The sequence below is a fragment of the Artibeus jamaicensis genome, unplaced genomic scaffold (genome assembly GCF_021234435.1).
Source record: "Artibeus jamaicensis isolate MK-2021 breed Jamaican fruit bat unplaced genomic scaffold, CSHL_Jam_final scaffold_584, whole genome shotgun sequence".
Taxonomy (NCBI): Eukaryota; Metazoa; Chordata; class Mammalia; order Chiroptera; family Phyllostomidae; genus Artibeus; species Artibeus jamaicensis.
In genome coordinates, this window is record NW_026522048.1 from 1,691,995 (window position 1) to 1,711,170 (window position 19,176).

The 19,176-nt window shown below is 36.6% G+C and overlaps 1 protein-coding gene across 3 annotated transcripts in view; it reads left to right on the plus strand.

Annotated features, from left to right (window-relative positions):
* Nucleotides 1–19,176, plus strand: part of ATP2B1 (ATPase plasma membrane Ca2+ transporting 1) — a 127,740-nt gene that overhangs the window by 61,361 nt on the left and 47,203 nt on the right. For all 3 annotated transcript variants that reach the window (XM_053658798.1, XM_037150715.2, XM_053658799.1), the window contains exons 3-5: nucleotides 12,023–12,220; nucleotides 15,372–15,626; nucleotides 15,717–15,842. In XM_053658798.1, coding sequence (XP_053514773.1) covers nucleotides 12,023–12,220; nucleotides 15,372–15,626; nucleotides 15,717–15,842 — 579 coding nt within the window. The remainder of the gene's footprint in view (nucleotides 1–12,022; nucleotides 12,221–15,371; nucleotides 15,627–15,716; nucleotides 15,843–19,176) is intronic.

The window sequence follows — 19,176 nt, forward strand, 5'->3', positions numbered from 1 at the left end:
ACAGTATGGAACCAGGCTTGGTAGCTCTCCAAGCATTCAGTGGAAATAAACCCTGCTCACTAGTTGTCATTTTGCCAGGTGACTTAAAACAGTTGTCATTGCCAGTAGCTGGCTGAGTCATTTTTAACCTAAACTTTAATAATCAGTTCATATGGTCAGTCCTAAAGCAAATGGAGATTAGATGGCAGTTTTCCACCTGACAGTCATTTCCATTCATGAAAAATTGTTTTTTTAATATTTTTTTTATTTTGTTGATTATGCCATTACATTTGTTCTATTTCCGCCCCCCTTCAGTCTTAGAATTCTGTTTAGCTCCCTGTGTTCACAGAAGCATTCTTGGTTTGTAGTAAGTTTATTTTTGAGAATTGAGAAAGGAAAATTCATTATAACTTCATTGCATTATGATCTTTGAAATGGTTTGAGAATGGCGGTCTTTTCTACCGTGATCATGTTGAACATAAAATTAATGTTAGGTGGCTTCAAATTGCAAAGGGGGGGAAGAGAACATAAGGATGGAAATTGGTGATGACAGTTTATTTTAGTGAGGATGCATAGTTTAGTAATGCTGAAACTATTAGTATATATTGGAAAGTCAGTTCTAGAGAAATTATGCAGAAGTGTTTTTCTTAACATTTTTTTCTGAAACATCTTATGCCATGCTACTGCTTGTGGGGGGGGGGGGAGTTTAAATTATGGCAAAAATTTATTTCCAGAATTATTAAAGAATTTTAAATAACAGTAAAATTATTTTTTAAATCTATTTTTAAGTGTAGCATCTTAAGGTAGCTAAGATCCCTGTGAATGTAAGTTCAGGGTATCAGGAACAGACCCATGGCTATTAACAGTTAGTAATTTGACAAAATTTGGCATTCATTATGCAGACCCACTTTGAAATGTTAGCTGACTTTAGATCACCTTGAAGATTTTCATATTAAAACCCTGTTCTCATTCTTTAACTCAACCATATGTACTTACTGTATTTAAAACCTGACTCTGGATGTCTCATGATCACCAAGTTGATAGGAGACATTAACATTAAAAAGTCCTTGATATAAAACATATGGTTTGCTCATAAAAAGAATACTGAACTTCAGTTTCAAATGCATACATAACTGCACTTTCCCCAAACATAGCTTTGTAATCTTCTATTAACTAAAAGTCTATCTTCTAATGACTAACCACTCCTCCATGATGTGTTCTTACTTTTATAGACATAATTTTCATTAGTTTGCACTGGAGATTTTTTTTGCACTATTAATTTGGGCAGTACTCCTTACATCGATTTTGATTTAATAGTGAAGTTTGTTAAGTTAAATGAAAATTTTGCATCCTAGTATATTTTTTAAATTAGGGTAGGGGATGGTTTGTATACCCCTTTGACAACATGATAGAAGCTCTGATTAGTCTCCAGAAATTGTCACTTAACTCTCAAAATTTTGTGTGCCTTGTTGCTGCTTATGCTACTAAATAAACATGTGCAAATACTTTCTCTCTTGTTCTGAGAAAATTCTTGTTCATTTTCCTAGTAGTATGAATTTTATTTTCTGTTAACATTTGTGCAAACTCTTGTTTTCACTGTTTATATATAGTTTGTCACTTTGAATTACTTTTTTAGACTAGATGGGGTGTGTTCAGGGTGGTATGGCCGTAGATTGAATTACTTTTTTAGATAATTAGATAAGGTCCATTTTAAGCATTTTGTTTGTATTTACAGTTAAAAATAAATAAGCAGCCAGACAAAAAGTATTATTCCCAAAGAAGTATTTTTAGTTTAATTTAGAAATGTTTCACTAAGCTAATGAGCATTTTATCACTGATCAACTAGGCAAATGATAATAAATGAATTGTCATCAGGGATAATCTGCTGGGGGGGTTTATCTACCACCCCCCCCACAAGTGATCTAGACACCAAGTACTTTTTTGTTAGTATAACCTGCTTATAGTCAGGGGAAGTAAGATTAAAGTGATTCTCCAAGGCACATGAATTTTAGTTAGGTAAAACTGAAGTTCATATTTTCCTTTAGTTCTTTTATTAATTTATTTCTTGATATAGTCTTTCATTTGATTGAGGTTGTTAATTGTCATATATTTTATAAACCCCCTAAAAAAGATTTAGTGTTGGCAGTTTTAATTGTAATATAATTAGAATGTATAATTAAATTACATCCTAATTTCAGGGATGTTAGTAAAATGTAAGAGTATGTGCATTCTGAATTGCTGGGGTATTATATTCAACAGGTGTCTGTTATATCGCAGGTACTTTTTCTAGGCTTTGAGCATGCATTCATTAATAACAAAAATTCCTGTCTTAGTTTTGCAAAGGGGAGACAAATTCACAAGACCGCTAACTGAAATGTGTAGTATGTTGGTGATATATACTTTAGAGAAAAATGAGTAGAGAAGGAAAATTAGAACTAATTGGGGTTGTCAATAAGAGATTGCTGTGATGTCTGGAGGAACAACTTAAGACACTTCTTAACAGCAACAACAAAAATGATAGATAACACATAATTTTCTCCTCACAACAATCTTACCCTATTTTACAGAGAACCCGCAACACAAAAAGGTTATGGGACTTTACCTAAAGTCTCACACTTCTTAAGCCCAGAGCAGAGATTCATACCTTAGTATTCTGGCTACAGAGAACATGCTTTTAACCACTATATTGTACTTCCTATTATAAAAATTCAGCTTATAAACCTTGCAAAAGAATTAAGAATATTAAGAAAGAGTTAACTGTGTTCTCTCAACAGTATTTTCTGATGGCAAGAATTACATGATGGAAAAAAAAGATTGGTTTTAAAGTTCTGTTTATCAATCAGTTCTTAAGATACAAATGCCCTTTTCAGGAAGTTGTGCAATATTTGTGTGCTTCCTCATTTGGCCTGCTAATGTATTGCTTGTTTTCTAGTAGAATAGTCCTTCAACTTGACTTGAAGTCTACTATATGTGTCCTGATCAATATGAAGTGTTTTGAGCCAGATGTGTTTATCAAATTAAAAACTTCCCAGTGATTCTGATTAACCATCTTTACTTTTAAAAGAATTAGAACTATAAATTTCAGAATTTACTGGAATTGAAACTTGTTACTTCATATTTTTAGCTTTTTCTTTTAGAGCAAACACCTATGAGGGGAAGACCCCCCCAAAAACAAAATTATCATCAGGAGAGCAGGCCCCTTATAGTACAGGTTTCAAACCCCTACTAAGTGAGTGTTCTAGGAACCCATCTGTATTAGTGTACCCGCTGGCATTGTTAATGAGAGGCCACATTCAGCTTCAGGACATTTTTTTGAAGACTCTTTCAACATGTTTGCTCATTTCATGATGGGTGATTTATAAGTGCACCTACCCACACCATGCTGAGTTTGCAGCAGTTTTTGACCAAAAACGGCAGGAACCCTCCTGCCCCACCCTCCTTGTATACGCATTCTCACCCCGAGTGACTTTTTTCATCCAGGGAAGAAAGAAAAAGTCCAAAAGGGAAAGGTTTTGCCAATGTGGAAGAAGTAAAATAAAACAAAAAAATGGCAGAAGCAGTAAAAGACATCAAAATCAGCAAGTTCAAAAACTATTTTGAGCAGTGGAAAAAATGTTTCAGTAGGTATATTTCATCAAATAGAGAGTACTTTGAAAGTGACTGAAGTTTAAACATGTAACAATAAATACACCATTTTTTATAAAATAAATTTCAGGTGTTTTGGGGGGGTCCTTCATCATATCTAGTCCTCAGAAACCAAGAATGTACTTTTATTTCAAGTATTATCTGCTTGTAACATCATAATTGCATGAAATTTCATTGCAGTTTTTTCTTTTGTGTCTTTATTGCGAGCCCAAGGATTTGCTGGGCTGGAGTGTGTCAGTCATGTATGCTTCACAGAGCTACTAATAAGGGTTTTATATTAATAATTATGTATGACCTTGTCCTAGAAATTTATTGCTGCTGTAATAGAAGTAGAGAATTATACATTTAATGCCTGCTCAGGTCACTAGATTTCATTGCGTATGAATTTCTTGAAAATGGTTGTAACACTGAGTATTCTTCTAACTTTGCCGCATACATATTATTTTATAAAGCTGTATTTGATAGATCCCAAAGCAGCATAGTTTTAGAGTTTCTTTAAGTTCACTTTTCTGGGTATAATGGACCTATTTCCTTCTCACAATATTCTGTTCCCAGCTTTCATAACATTATATACTCTTAAGGTTGGTTTTCTTTCTATCTGGCCAAGTCCCATCAGCTCCTATGCTTTTCTTTAGCTTTTGTCAAGCTTCAGGTTCTGTTCATCTATACACACTTCTCTTCATCCACACAGGCTCACCAGGTGATGCCATCCACTCCTAGCACATTATCTAGATGCTGGTGATCCCTACATCTGTCGCTACTGTCTCAGTATTTATTGCAAGCTTTGAGGCTGAAAGCCCAATGCTTTTTTTCGACATCTTAATTTTTCTCAAACTTTCATTTCTGAAAGCATACTTTTCTTTTTCCCCTTCCCAATGAACTGTTATTCACCTTGTGAGTAACACCTTGTGGTCCCCTAGCAGTAATCTTTCACCTACTTCTGTTTACTTGGTCAACAAGAGTTGAAAATTCTAACTCCTAACTTTGTCTTAAGTCAAGAGTGCCTGCTTCTCTACCTCCCATTACCCGGTCTGAGGCCACTGTGTTCTGTTGCGGTAATTCAGGTAACATCATACTAACTGCTGTCTTTTCTGTCTCCCTTCATGCTGCCCATCACTTTTCTGCTTAAAGCTAGCAATGGTTTCACATTGCCCTCAGAATGACTTCTCAGTTAGGTTAACAAATCTCTGTGGGATCTGTCTTCTGATACCTCTCTAACCTTTCCAACTCTGTTCCTCAGTGTTTGGGCATAGCAAAATTTTCAGTTCACTTAAACACTGTTGTGTCAAGGTCACTCTTATTTCTGGGCCTCTTACATAATATACTGATCTCTTCACCTAAAACATTTTACCTCATCCTTCCTATGACTGTTTATCTCTTACCATTCTTAAGTTAGATATCTTAGAATTCCCTTATCCATTCCAATCCCCTATAATTTGGACTCCAGCTCCCCCTGTGCACTCCCATCAATCCTTACCACTTCCATCCTAATACTTAACACACTGGGTTGTGATTAACTGACTACATGTCGCTCTGTCCCACCAAACTCTGAACTCTTTGAGGGCAAGTGTCAGAGAAAGGCATCCTGTCTGATTCATTTTCCTGTGTATGCTTAGTGCCTATCACAGTGCTGGTTCCTGGTAGGTAGGCATTTAGGAATGAACATGTAAGTTTGACCTTAGACCAGTGACTGAAATTTAGTGGGGTAGTGGCGTCTCCCTGTGTTTTGGAATAGGGAATATGAATAGAGTATTTGTCTGTTTCCCAAGAAGAATACACACAAAAAGAAAATTTTAGCCCTGGCTGGTGTAGCTCAGTGGATTGAGTACAGGGCTGCGAAGCAAAGGGTCGCCAGGTTGATTCCCAGTCAGGGCACATGCCTGGGTTACAGGCCAGGTCCCCAATAGTGGACACATGAGAGGCAACCACACATTAATGTTTCTCTCCTATTCTTTCTCCTTCCCATCCCCTGTCTCTAAAAAAAAAAAAAAATGAAAATTTTAACATGCTTTCTATATCTACATGTTTTCTGTGGCCCTCACTTAAAGAAGTCAGAGTGGCTGCTGCTACCACCACTGTCACAGCACACTCAGACACACACACATGCATACACACAAATAGAACATAATTTCAAATATAGAATTTGATAAGACTATAGTATGTGCTGTGTATTAGCCATGGTTTGCAGTTCAGCCTACCTGTTTAGTACATTCCAGTATTCTCCTCTCTTCATTTCCCAAATTGAGACACAATTTTATTAGTCCACAGAAAATGTATTAGCTACATTTTTGTAAAACATTAATATAATTTGCATTTGATTCCATAATATGTCCTTTTCAAATATATAACAATACTCTCAAGACATTACGTATTTATAGAATAAATATAGGCTTTTTTTAACTTCCCATAGTGGTGAATTTGGAACTCAAAAGTATATAATTCTGAGGCTCCTTGCGATGGTTTCCTTGTGAAACTACCTGGGCCGTAAGGAGGTCAGTGCAGGGCTGCCCTCGGCCTCATTGCCACTAGCACTGCAGTCAGCTGAACCAACAGGACTAGGCAGAAGATTTCTAGTTACACTTATTCATAAGTTGTCCTTAATGATTTTACATCATGCCTACTATAGTTTTATAACTCAGACCGTAGTCTCACTACCAGTTCCACCAACACAGCTATATCTCTCCCTGAGAACTATGCTTTCTCTCTCCTCCTAGTGGAAGCTGCTTCCTGTGTCTATAATAGACTAACACCCATGCCCTGGATCCTGTTTTCTCTTGCCTCTCTAAAGGCTTTACTCTAGCACTAGTTTGTGTTTCCTGCATCATCAGTATCTCTACTTAATCATTTCCCTGGGTAAACAACTTGCCTTAATATGTATCACTCATATTTAAACAGCAAAACGGGCATATTTACCCATTTTAATTCACCTTTACTGTTTTATTTCCCTGTTGTACCATACTCCTGGAAAACTCATTGTTTCCACTTACTCATTCCCATTTTCTGTTCAGTTCTTTCTTATCAGACTTTCTTGACATACCACCGAGCTTGGAAGATTTTTTATCAAGGTCACTTGCCTCCATTAGTGAAAGCCAGTTGTCCATTCTCTGTCTTTGTCTCACTCAACCTTTGTAACACCATTGACATTGTCAGCCATATTATCTACTAAGAGAGTTTTTTTTAAAACCTTTTTTCTGTGCTTCCCTAGTATTGCAGGAACCTGGATGCATCATTACACCCTTCCCTAACCTTCTGTTTCTTCTTTGCTGCTTTTTACTTCTCTTTCCCTGTCAGATGTTGGATTGTTCCAAGGCTCTTGCCTCAGTCTTGCTCTGTTCTTATCCACTTAGTAGCTTTTCTGAACTCTTATTGGGCCCATGGCTCCAGAGTCATCTGTATATTGATGACTCTGGCTCACATCTCTCTGAGTTTGGAATATGGGTAGCCAGCTATCTACTGGACAGCTTTGCTTGTTTAATGGGCATCTCATATGTAAACTTGCAGAAGAGACCCATTCACTTTTGCCCTCTTTTTCCACCCAATTCTGCGATTCCCAAAGCCTGATCTTTCTTGGTAAATGTCTCTACCTTTTATCCACTTAAGTGCATGGACCAAAAAAATCTAGATTACTTTTTTTATTCTTCTCTTTCTTTCCTTTACACCCTATGCTTCAGCAAGTTTTGTCTGATCTCTTTGCAAGGTAGCTGGCAGATCCAAGTCACTTAGCCTCTGTATCTAAAACACAGATGCAAGCCATCATCATCTTTTACTTTGCACTGCAGCAGCCTCCCAACTGGTCTTTTTCCTCCACTCTTGCCCTCTTCAAACAACTATTTACCTCAGGTAAATGAGATTCTTGGTGTTCTGGCCAAGATGGAGGTGGAGAGACCCTTCACTTCCTCCCACAACCAAAAGGAAGACAACAACTAATCTGAAATCAATAAAAAACCAAAAGCACCAGAAAATCAAACTGCATAGAACTCCAACCAAGGAATTAAAAAATATATATCCAGAACAACCAGACCGGTAAGGCGACAGACCTGGCTGACAGACTTAGGAAAACCATGGCGAGGCATGCACGTTGTGGTTGGGGCTGGCTGCCCGGCTCAGTAGGCTGTGCTGGAGGGGCTGACTTAGGGGGACTCAGAGGTGGATGTGGGCTATGACTGGGGTTGCCGCGGTAGGAAAAGCTCCCAGTCTTACAAGAGAGTCTGAGAATTCGTTGAAAAGTACACTAGAGAAGAGCTGACGAGCCACGCTCTTCCCTCTCTGGCTCCTCCCACACAGGCAGTGCAGCAAAGAGGGTTGCCCTGCCTGGGTGAATACCTATGGGCCCCGCCCCCTTACAACCTGTCAACTGCCCCAAGACGAAGAAATATGGCCCAAATGAAAGAACAGAGTAGAGCCTCAGAAAGAGAGCTACGTGAGAAGGAGATCACCAACCTACCTGATGGAGAGTTTAAAGCCCTGGTAATCAAAATGCTCACAGATCTGATTGAGCTTGGTCAAAAAACAAACAAACAAACAAAAAACAAATGAAGGATACCCAAAGTGAAACAAAGCAGAATGTTCAGGGAACCAACAGTCACAGGACGGAAACCAGGACTCAAAGAAACGATTTGGAACAAAAAAAATAAATAAAATAAACATCCATCTAGATCAAAATGAAGAAACAAAAATTTGAAAAAGTAAAGAGAATCTTACAGACCTCTGTGACAATCTGAAATGTTCCAATATTCAAATTGTAGGGATGCCAGGAGGAGAAGAACAACAGCAAGAAATTGAAAACTTATTTGAACAAATAATGGAGGAAAACTTCCCCAACCTGGCAAAGGAAACAGACTTCCAGGAAGCACAGGAAACCCAGGGAGTCCCAAGGAAGTTGGACCCAAAGAGGAACACACCAAAGCACATCATCATTAAGTTACCCAAGATTAAACACAAGGAGAGAATCTTAAAAGCTGTAAGAGAAAAGGAAGGAGTTACCTAGAGAGGAATTCCCATTAGACTATCAGCTGATTTCTCAAATGAAACTTTGCAGGCAAGAAGGGGCTGGAAAGAAGTATTCCAAGTCATGAAAGCAATGATTTCTCTATCCAGCAAAGCTTTCATTTAGAATGGAAGGGGAGATAAAGTGCTTCCCAGATAAGGTCAAATTAAAGGAGTTCATCATCACCAAGCCCTTATTATATGAAATGTTAAAGGGACTTATCTAAGAAAAGATAAAAATATGAATGGTAAAGTGACAACAAACTCACAACTATCAACAATTTGAACCTAAAAGAAATGAAAAACAATGGAAAAAAAATAAGCAAACAACCAGAACAGGAACCGAATCAGAGAAATGGACATCACATGGAGGGATTTCAGGGAGGAGGGAGAAGGGAGGAATAAGGGGGAAAAGGTACAGGGAAGAAGAAGCATGGTTAGTAGGCATAAGATAGACAGGGAGAGATAAAAAATGGTATGGGAAACAGAGGACTCAAAGAACTTATGTGTACAACTCTTAGACATGGACTAAGAGGGCACAGTGCTGGAGGATTGGAGGGCCAGGGCAGAGGGGGAATAGAGGGAGAAAAGTGGGAAAACTGTAATAGCATAATCAATAAAAAATATTTTAAGAAAAGATAAAAATAATTTACTCTAAAGAATCAATCCAGAGAGGGACTTCCGGAAAGAAAAAAAGATTCTTGTGATTTTCATTGTACTTAGAACAAATGCCAGTCCTCTCCATATTACTTTAACTGTCTTTGTCTCCCTCTGATGTAATATATGATATGATATGATATGATATGATATGATATGATATATTATAATCTTGCTGAATGTAGGACTTCTGTTGTTTGTACTGATTCTTCAGCATGTGGAACAGTCCTTGGAAAAAGCAGATATTCAATAAATATCTGTTGGGGAACAGACGATTGTTACGGGACACTTAACTTCATTATATTTATGTTATATAAGCTTACTATTTTATATTAATAGAAATTAATTACCCCCAAATGGAGTTAAAACCTGTAGTGTTCATTTTGTAACTTGTCTTCCCTTTTTCTTAACTTAGTAACTATTACCCTGTCATTTATGATTTACATACTGCTTACCTTTTCCTTTGCTCCTTCCCAACAGTCTTATTAGTTATATCAATGAATAATTAATGCTTTCCCTCAACCCTCAGAGAGTTTAAGTGACTTATGCAAGATTTCAGTAGGTGAACTGGAACTTGGTCTTCTAATTCCTAAACCAGACAATTTGATTGGTATCATGATGTAGGCATGTGCTTGTATGTGTGGTGGTATTATGGAAGAATTATAATAACCCATAGGACCAGCTGATTTTTTTCATTCCCACATTTTTTCCATGATACATGTATAAGCTATCTTTAGCTCTTTTGCTGTTCTTTTCAGCATTAACATAAAATATTGGCCCCTGTTATAATCAATATGAGTTTTGATGAATTATTTATATATTTACAGTGGTGATTACCTGGTTTTATGTGTAATTAATGGTGGGTTCTATTAAATGTGAACTAAACTGATAGAACATTACAATAGCTTCAAACAAATTTTTAGAAAATACTGGAAGACTGATGGGAGGAGAAATAGCAGTCTTTTATTTTTGCTTGGAAGGGCATTAAAATATAAGGCAAACTTACCCACTATCTAATAATCATCCTTTCATAAAAGAAAGGACGTTTAATTTGAAAAGCAGCAAGAATATAATTTCAGAATAGCATCTCAAAGTATAGTTCTTTAAAACAAGTAACTTGTGGAAAACCTCACTGCATTGATTTTCCTATTCTCCTATTGAACTAGGGACCAGTATTAACTGTTTGTAACCAGGTGTGATTTGAGCAGCATTGCTCTGGTCTGAAGAAACTGTAGATCCTGAATTATAATTTGCAAGTTTTTGCTCTGGAGATGCCTTTCCCGCAATAACAATTGCTACAATCTTTCACTGCCTTTCTTTCCATTGGCTCTTAAAGCCTAGATAGAGCTCTATGGAAGCTTTCAGTTGATAACTTTTATCATCAGAAATGTGTTATCTTTTTGAACCTGCCCAGTATGGACCAACTTTGCTAGAGCTGCTAGTGAAAACATGCTCAGAATATTTTTGGTACCTTTAACAAAGTAAATAAACACTTTAAATTTTACATATTTATTTCTCATTTTATGTTCTAACGGTGTACTTTCTTTGTTCTCCCCTGCCCTCCATCTCCCTCTGCATTGAAATTAATAGCTAAAACCCTTACAGCTCAGAGCCTTCCAGTAATCTGTTTTCCTGTCTTCCTCCTTTGATGCATTCTTAGAATGAGCTCTTGCAAAAAAGAAAAGGCATTGAAGTTAATTGGATTAATTATAAGTACAAATTTGTGATGATAAATTAAAAGTTATATCACCCCTGGTATCTCTGCCCCCCTCATACCCCACAGTAATGTACATGACTACCTGCTTTGCATTAGCAAACTTGGATATATCTAGATCTGACAGGATCAGCAGGTTAAATTAAGAGAATTTGTTGAATAGGGTAAAGGAGGCAAAATTGATGTTCATCCAACTTTCTCTTAGCCTCTTCCCACATAGCTTTCTAATCCCAGACTCTAGGCGTAACATTTCCCTAATAGGGACAGTAGTCGCCGTCAGTCAGTATTTCTTAAATTGAAAATAAATTCTAAAAGAAACACTTGAAATAAAGGTCATTCTAAGTTTCCTGGGTCTTCTTTCTTTCTTTCTTTCTTTTTTTTTTTTTTTCTTTCTTTCTTTCTTTCTTTCTTTCTTTCTCTCTCTCTCTCTCTCTCTCTCTCTCTCTCTCTCTCTCTCTCTTTCTTGGTCATTTGCAATTTTTTTTATCAATCCAAGCATAACAGGACATGTTGGTAGGAAAAGTGTTAGAGCTTGTGATAGATAAACTTTACATTGTTCTTTATTACATACAAGTGAAATCAAAGGTATTCATTGATTAAGTTAACCTAGATTCAATAAGTAAAGCAAAATAAATATCTTTACAAAGCTCCCCATTTTTTGGAGGGGAAACATCATAGTAAAGGTCATGGAAATGTTTAATTCTAATATAAAAATGATCAAAGTGTCATATCAGCTCTGGTCTCCAGCAGTCTACAAGGTAGAATAAGAAAGTATAGTAAAAAAAAAATTAGAAGTTTAGAAAAATGAAAATTCTTAATCTAATTTTGAGTTATCTGCTTAAAATGTTATTTTAAAGACTGCTGCACATGTTTGTAGTGATTTAAATTCTGAACATAACTAATGCACAAAAATAAATTGTTTTGATAGGGTCTTATGAATTGGAAGCTAAAGTGTAAAGAATGAATGTGTTTTTAATGAAATAGATATTTTCATTTGTAAGTAGTAAAGCCATTCACTGAAATTTTCTTTCTTTTTATTAGGTTTAAGTGGAAACCCTGCAGATATAGAAAGAAGAGAAGCAGTGTTTGGAAAGAATTTTATACCTCCTAAAAAGCCAAAAACCTTTCTTCAGTTAGTATGGGAAGCATTACAAGATGTCACTTTAATTATATTAGAAATTGCAGCCATAGTATCATTGGGCCTTTCTTTTTATCAGCCTCCAGAAGGGGATAATGCACGTAAGTAAATTGGGGAGGAAAAAAAGACAGACGTTTATGTGTTTTGCTTAATTCAGCTCATTAGCTTACCTAATGCATAGTAGTAACAGCAGACCAACATTCACTGACTCTGCTCCAGTGTGCAAGACACCACTCCAGTAGTACCTTCAGTAGCCCTTTAAATGTACTACCTCACACCGTTTTCACAGTAACCCTGTGATATATGTAGTGTCACCTCCACTTTACAGTAAGGCACAGAGGTTATAACCTGCCCATACATGTATACTGTGTGTCTGGCAAGGAGCTAAGCCATGTGGTCTCTGCTGTCACTTTTTTCAGGTTTTTTTAAACATTATTGTGAAATAAGTTTTCATCTTTTGGAAAATCATTATGAAAGTAATAACATATTCTCTTTCCCTATTATTTTGCAGTTCTTAAAATGTGTTGTTATGTACACGATTTGGTAATTTCCTTGCCATTACTACATAAGTATTCTGACCAGTGGAAAAATAAGTTACAGAATCATAAATCTGCTTTAACTTATAGCTGTAAAAGGTTTTGTTTTTCTCCCACTTTTCCATGGCCTTCATTTCTCTTTTAAATTTCTTCTTCCCCTTCTAAAAAAAGGTATTTAAAATGTGTATTTCAGACAGTACATTCTGTAACTGCTAGGAAATCTTGCTTGGGTTTTGGTCAGTATATTTAAGTAGCTATAAAGTTAAACCAGTAGCATTTTATTTATCAGAAGAGTGATTCACCAAAACATTTTTGTTTTTGAAAGCTTCATTCTTATTTCTTTCAAGTTATGAAGACCTGAATAGATACTAACTCTGAAAGTTGGCTTAGGTAATCATCTAAAGTAATTCCTTCAAAGGTATACTTAGAGCTCATGTGAAAACTTCTTTTTCCTCTAAAGTAAGGTGCTCACAGAATGAGCCAGTTTATCTGAGATCAGTGTAGATCAGGGTTTCTCAGCAGCAACACTTTAAGAGTATAAGGGGGGAATGACATTTCATAGGAATTGCTCATTGAAAATGCTGCTTCTGAGAGATGACTACTATACCAGTTTAATAGATAACCTCCCATATTTTGGAAGTGTGTTTATAAAAATGTATCTGTGTGTTCTTGTGTATATATGCATGAGTGGGGGTAGGTGCGAAGATGTGTAAAATGTATTTTTTTATCTGAAAAGGGTCATACTATGTTTAGCAACATATTATTAAAATCATTAGTGTTTCATTTACCCAGCTGTAATTATAGAACACTGGGAATTGGTATTCTAGAATTCAGTGAGTTAGCAGATTGTTAAAAACTGAAAGATTATTTAACCTCCCCCCCATTAGTATAAAAAAATTAAAGGAAAATATTTTCAATATGAGTAGATTTTGTTACTAATAAGGACGGGACAAATTTTATGGAATTGGAATTCCTAGGTTGTAGTGACAGACCCATTCCCAAATTTGCTTAAGGAGATACTGATATTCTATCCAACTGGGAAGATAATCTGGAGTTGTCAGTGCCATCAGGCTCTTTTAAGAGACTCAAAATCCACCTGCTCCTGCATTCATTGTATCATATTAGCACATGTAATGCAGTCTTTGGAAAATTTTATTACACATTCATGAAATATGAGGCAAGTTTTTATTAATGTTTACATCATTCTTTCTGTTTCATCTCCAATTGATCTTACTCTAGCGTCTGTCTTCTCTCCTTCATCTGTCCTTCATAACTCTCCCAGATTAATCTTTACTCTAAGCCTTGTACCTCAATTCTCTCTTCAGTTCATGCCCACTATTCTGTAATACACTTTAATTATTTCTAGTGTCATTCATTTACTCATTCTTTTCTTCTGAATCATCCTTTTCTTGCTTTGCCTGTCCTAAGTGAATCATTGACTTTCAGAGATTTCAGTTCAACCCTCAACCAAAAAGATCTTTATGTAGGAATGCAGAAGAACATATGCCTTCATATGAATTTATAAATACTCAAAGTAAGCTTTTAAGAAACGGTATGTACCTTTACTACCTGTATATCCTTTCTATTTTGTTCTGTTTCATTTTCCAAAATGCTGGTCATGACCCACTGAATTGATTTTAGACTCAGAGATAAATTACATCCCAAAGTCCAAAAAGTACTGTTCCATTATTTCTTCACCATTGATTGGATCTAGAGTTCTGAGTTTTTGCTTTTTTTCACCCTCCTCTACGTTTTTTCAAATCTTTTCTGCCATAGAACCTCTGTACTAACTTAGAGACATAGAGTCTGTCCCTGGAATACTGTTCCATTAGAGCTATGTGGTTAGTTACTGTTTATCATTCAGCTCCTAGTTCAAATGTCTTGGACACTTCAGAGGGGCCTTCTCTGTTCACCCAACTATTCCTAGACCTCTTTCTTTTGTAAGCATGCCATCATGCTTTATATTCTTCATGGCATTTATGATACCTGATTTTTCATTATTCGTGCTTTATTATCTGAATTCTTTATATTTCATCCACACTTACCAATCTGAAGATAGGTTCTTTGAGGACAGGGAGCTTGTATGTCTTATTCACTGCTGTATCCCTAGCTCCCGAACTGGTGTCTGATATGTACAGTAGGTGCTCAAATAGTTGAATAACACTTTAGTTAACTTTTCATGTTATGAAAGCTAACCTTTAATCATATTCTAGTAAAATTAACATAGTATGTAAGCATGATTCATGGAAAGCACATAATACTTTTCATGGGTGTCTTGCTTACCATATGTAATTATTAATAGCATTAACCATTGGTTGAGTGTGAAAGGGTGTCTGAGCTACTGTTCTTCTTACTTTACAAATGCCTTCTTGTTGAATCCTCATGACAACGCTCTAGGGTAGGTGGTGGTATCCTAATGTGTGACATTTGAAGAAACCAAGTGTCATAAATCAGTAACTTGTCTTCGGATCAGGATTTAATTTTCTCCAGTCCTAGAGTGCCTCCCTTTCCTGAGGTCGAGAATCTTCAGTGTCAGGGAACTTGAAATTGACATAGTAAGCATTTTTGTTATTATGGCGTGCTTTGAGTTCAGTGGGGTGTTTAGAGCTATAAGTGAAATTAACTAGGTGTATAAAGATTATAATTTACTTATTACATATCTGTTGTCATCAATTCAGAATCCTTTTTGATGAGCATTTTCTTTCTTTCCAAATAGTTTGTGGAGAAGTTTCTGTTGGAGAAGAAGAAGGTGAAGGTGAAACTGGTTGGATTGAAGGAGCTGCAATCCTCTTGTCAGTAGTATGTGTGGTATTAGTGACAGCTTTCAATGACTGGAGTAAGGAAAAACAGTTTAGAGGTTTGCAGAGTCGAATTGAACAAGAACAGAAGTTCACTGTCATCAGGGGTGGTCAGGTCATTCAGATACCTGTAGCTGATATCACTGTTGGAGATATTGCTCAAGTGAAATATGGTAAGTCAAAAAGAGGACAGATTTGACACTAGATGTAAAATTTATTGTAATCTTGTTCACAGTTTAGCACATTATTGTTTTTTGTTTTAGGTGATCTTCTTCCTGCTGATGGCATACTTATTCAAGGCAATGATCTTAAAATTGATGAAAGCTCATTGACTGGTGAATCTGATCATGTTAAGAAGTCTTTAGATAAGGATCCCTTACTTCTATCAGGTATAAATTTCTTTCATAACTTGTTTTTGCTCTCACAACTGTATACCATTGTCAGCCAACATGGTTTCCTTGAGAGCTAATAATGTGAGGAGAATTCTGGATTTTATGCTGGTTTAATCTTTATAACCCTTAGTGATTTTTTTTTTTTTGGTAAACTGTCAGAGGTCTTTGAATCCAGAGCTGTTGTTTACAAATGAGGAAACTAAGTTCAAAAAGACTCAAGAGAGTCTTTTAGAATACCACCACCTACCCTGATTTGAGAATCAGTGTTAGGTAATGTTAGTTTAACAATAAAACTGAAAATATAGACTAAATGATTTCTGTTGAATTGTTTTTCCGTATCACATTTATGGCCTGTTGAAGTATAAAATTAAAGAATGACATGTTTAAAGCAAATTAGTGAATTCTCTATGATGGTCAACAAAGGACAGGGTTTGGGATTTTTTTTTTTAAGAACTGATAAGCCCTGACAACTGTGGCTCGGTTGGTTGGACATCATTCCTCAAAGTGAAAGGTCGCTGGATCAATTCCCTACAAAAGGCACATGCCAGGGTTGCTGTCTCGTGTGGGGTTGGGGCACGTGCAGAATGCAGTCAATGGATGTTTCTCACTCAGATCGGTGTTTTTCTCTTTCCCCTCCCTTCTCTCTAAAAATAAATAAAATCTTTAAAAAGAGAGAAAAAGAACTGATGAAACCTTTGACGTTTTCATAACCCCATTGCCACATTAAATTACTGAAAACAGAGTCTAAAAACATAAACTATTTCTGAAAGATTATATGACTAATCAACAGTAGGTCCAGCAGTAGCACCACATCTACTAGACAGGATTAAATTTGCACATGGCTAAGACATGTTCTAAGAATGGACAAGGGAAGGATTTGTATGTGTGAGGATACTCTGTTTGAAAGGGGAAGAAGTGGTTGTCTGCTTAAATGGTTCTTACAATAGCCTGACTATGATGGCTTGACCTAAGGTTAATTGGAAATGAAATGGAAGGGATGATGGGGACAATTATAAGCTGCCTTCTAAAATATATTAGATTGAATTATACTAGAGTGTGGAGGAAGCAAATTGTTGTCAGTTTGTCTTCTACTGTCATTTTCAGATGTTAATGAAATGCTGACATTCTATACATTATAAGGAGATTCCAGCTGATTTAACTATTCAATAATTTGACAGCCATAATTTTTCAGTTCTTCTCTGAATTTTATATTTCAGTTGGTTGAACATGGTTTTACTGAAACCAAAGGCACACCTATGACAAGGATCAGTTCAGTTAGAATCAAAAGTTAGGGGCACATACCTGAGTTTAACTGTTAACCTTTTTAAGATTTGTAAGTATGTGCCAAAAAAGCATATTGCAGAACATCCCACCACTGAAAATCAGAGTAATTACATGTATGTACATTTATAAACACCATTATAAATAGGGTAAAAGTTTCGATTGTAATACAGACCTAACATTTCTTTGAAAAAAATCTTGAGATTTGTGTTCCCTCAATATCCTACACCAATAAGAATATGCGTTACTCTGTTTGGGTTTTTCTTTAGATTATGTGATTTTGTGTAATTTATTCCAAACATGCAGAAATACTTTAGATAGATGAGGTCTGTCCAGAAAGTATCCGGCCAGGTAATATGACACATAGAGACATTTGTTGAAGAAAATGCAAGATACAAGAAACATAGCTACTACCCTTTGCAACAACATGGATGGACCTGGAAAGCATTATGCTGAGTGAAATAGGCCAGGTGCTGAAAGACAAATACCATATGATCTCACCTTTAACAGGAAGCTAAACAACAAAACAAACAAGTAAGCAGAAAAAAAAAAACCCAAAAAACAAAGACACTGAAATAGAGAACAAGGGGATAGTGACCAGAGGGGAGAAGGAAGGGAAGTTAAGGGGAAAAAGGGGGAGGGATTTGGAGGAACAAATAGGAAGGACACAGGGACAGAACTAAGGGGGAGGGAGGAAATGGGAGGGAGGTGGGGAGCAAGGGGCAGGGGGAGGCTGGGATGGGAAAAATAGACAAAAAACTGTACTTGAAAAATAACTAAATAAAATTAAAAAATTAAAAAAAAAAAAAAAGAAACATTATACACAGGGCAGTGATGCCTCAGTCCCCTTCAGAGTAGGCACCTTGGAACCTCACACAGTTCTCCCAGTCGCCATCAGCTGCCCCATCTTAGTTTCCTGAATCTCATCAACAGTCTGAAATCTCTTCTCTTTCAAAGGTGATTTTAGTTTTGAGAAAAGCCAGAAGTTGCAAGGCACCAAATCTGGGGTGTAGGAGGGGGGCTGAGCCACTCGGGTGATGTGATGTTTCCCCAAAAACACTGCACAAGACGTGATGCGTAAGCACGTTGTCATGGTAGAGCTGCCAGTCACCAGTTGCCCATTGCTGCAGCCTTCTGAATCATCTGAATAGTTTCCACAGAGGAATGTTGCAGCTTCATGCAAAATGTGATGCAGATTCATTGCTCTACTTGCTCAGTTATTTTGAATGCGGTGGCCACACAGTACACAGGCTCACTCAAGGGCATCTTCTGCTCCCACTGACTAGTACAGTGAAGTCATCATTATTCACACATGCACATTCCAGTCCACTCTCCCGGGCTGCCAGGTCATGATGTTGCACAAAGTCTTCTCACCATATAAAAATGGCTGTACTTTTTCCAGACAGACCTCGCAGAAGGATAATGTATTTATATATATTGTATGTTTATTTTACTTGTTTCTTGTTGTGCTTCTAAGAAGCAGTATTTAATGTTAACCAAATAAAAGCTATAATCTTGCCAAAGCAGGGGGAAGCTATTTGATCCTATCTTACCTCCTCCATAGACTAGCTGGGCCGTGATATTTGGTGAATTGTCTTCTTTGCCTTTTTGCCATATGTACTGTATGAACTTTTATGTACGTCTAGCTTATTTACCTAAGAGCTTCAGGTTAACATCCTTTAACGGAACTTTGGTGCTTGCTTGTTTTTACAGAAATTCCTGGTAAGTTTATACATACTCAGGTTCCCAACACACCAAATATACCAAGAGATCTCAGTAGATTTTCCATGCTTAAGAAAAGATTGAAATAACTTTATGGAGTCTCTTATTGCAGTATGGGTGGGAAGGTTTTCTGCATTTATTTCCCTGTTCCAAAAATGTACTAAAAAACATGAGATGCATTCATTTTTTAATTTATTCTCTTGATGCCATCTCTCACTGCTGTTCTTGGCTTCTTAAATTTAGATTTTTAGAAGCAGTGTTTCAGTTGGCAGTAGGTGTATGACCAGAACAAAAGTGTTCACTTTGAGCACATTAACTGCCCACATAC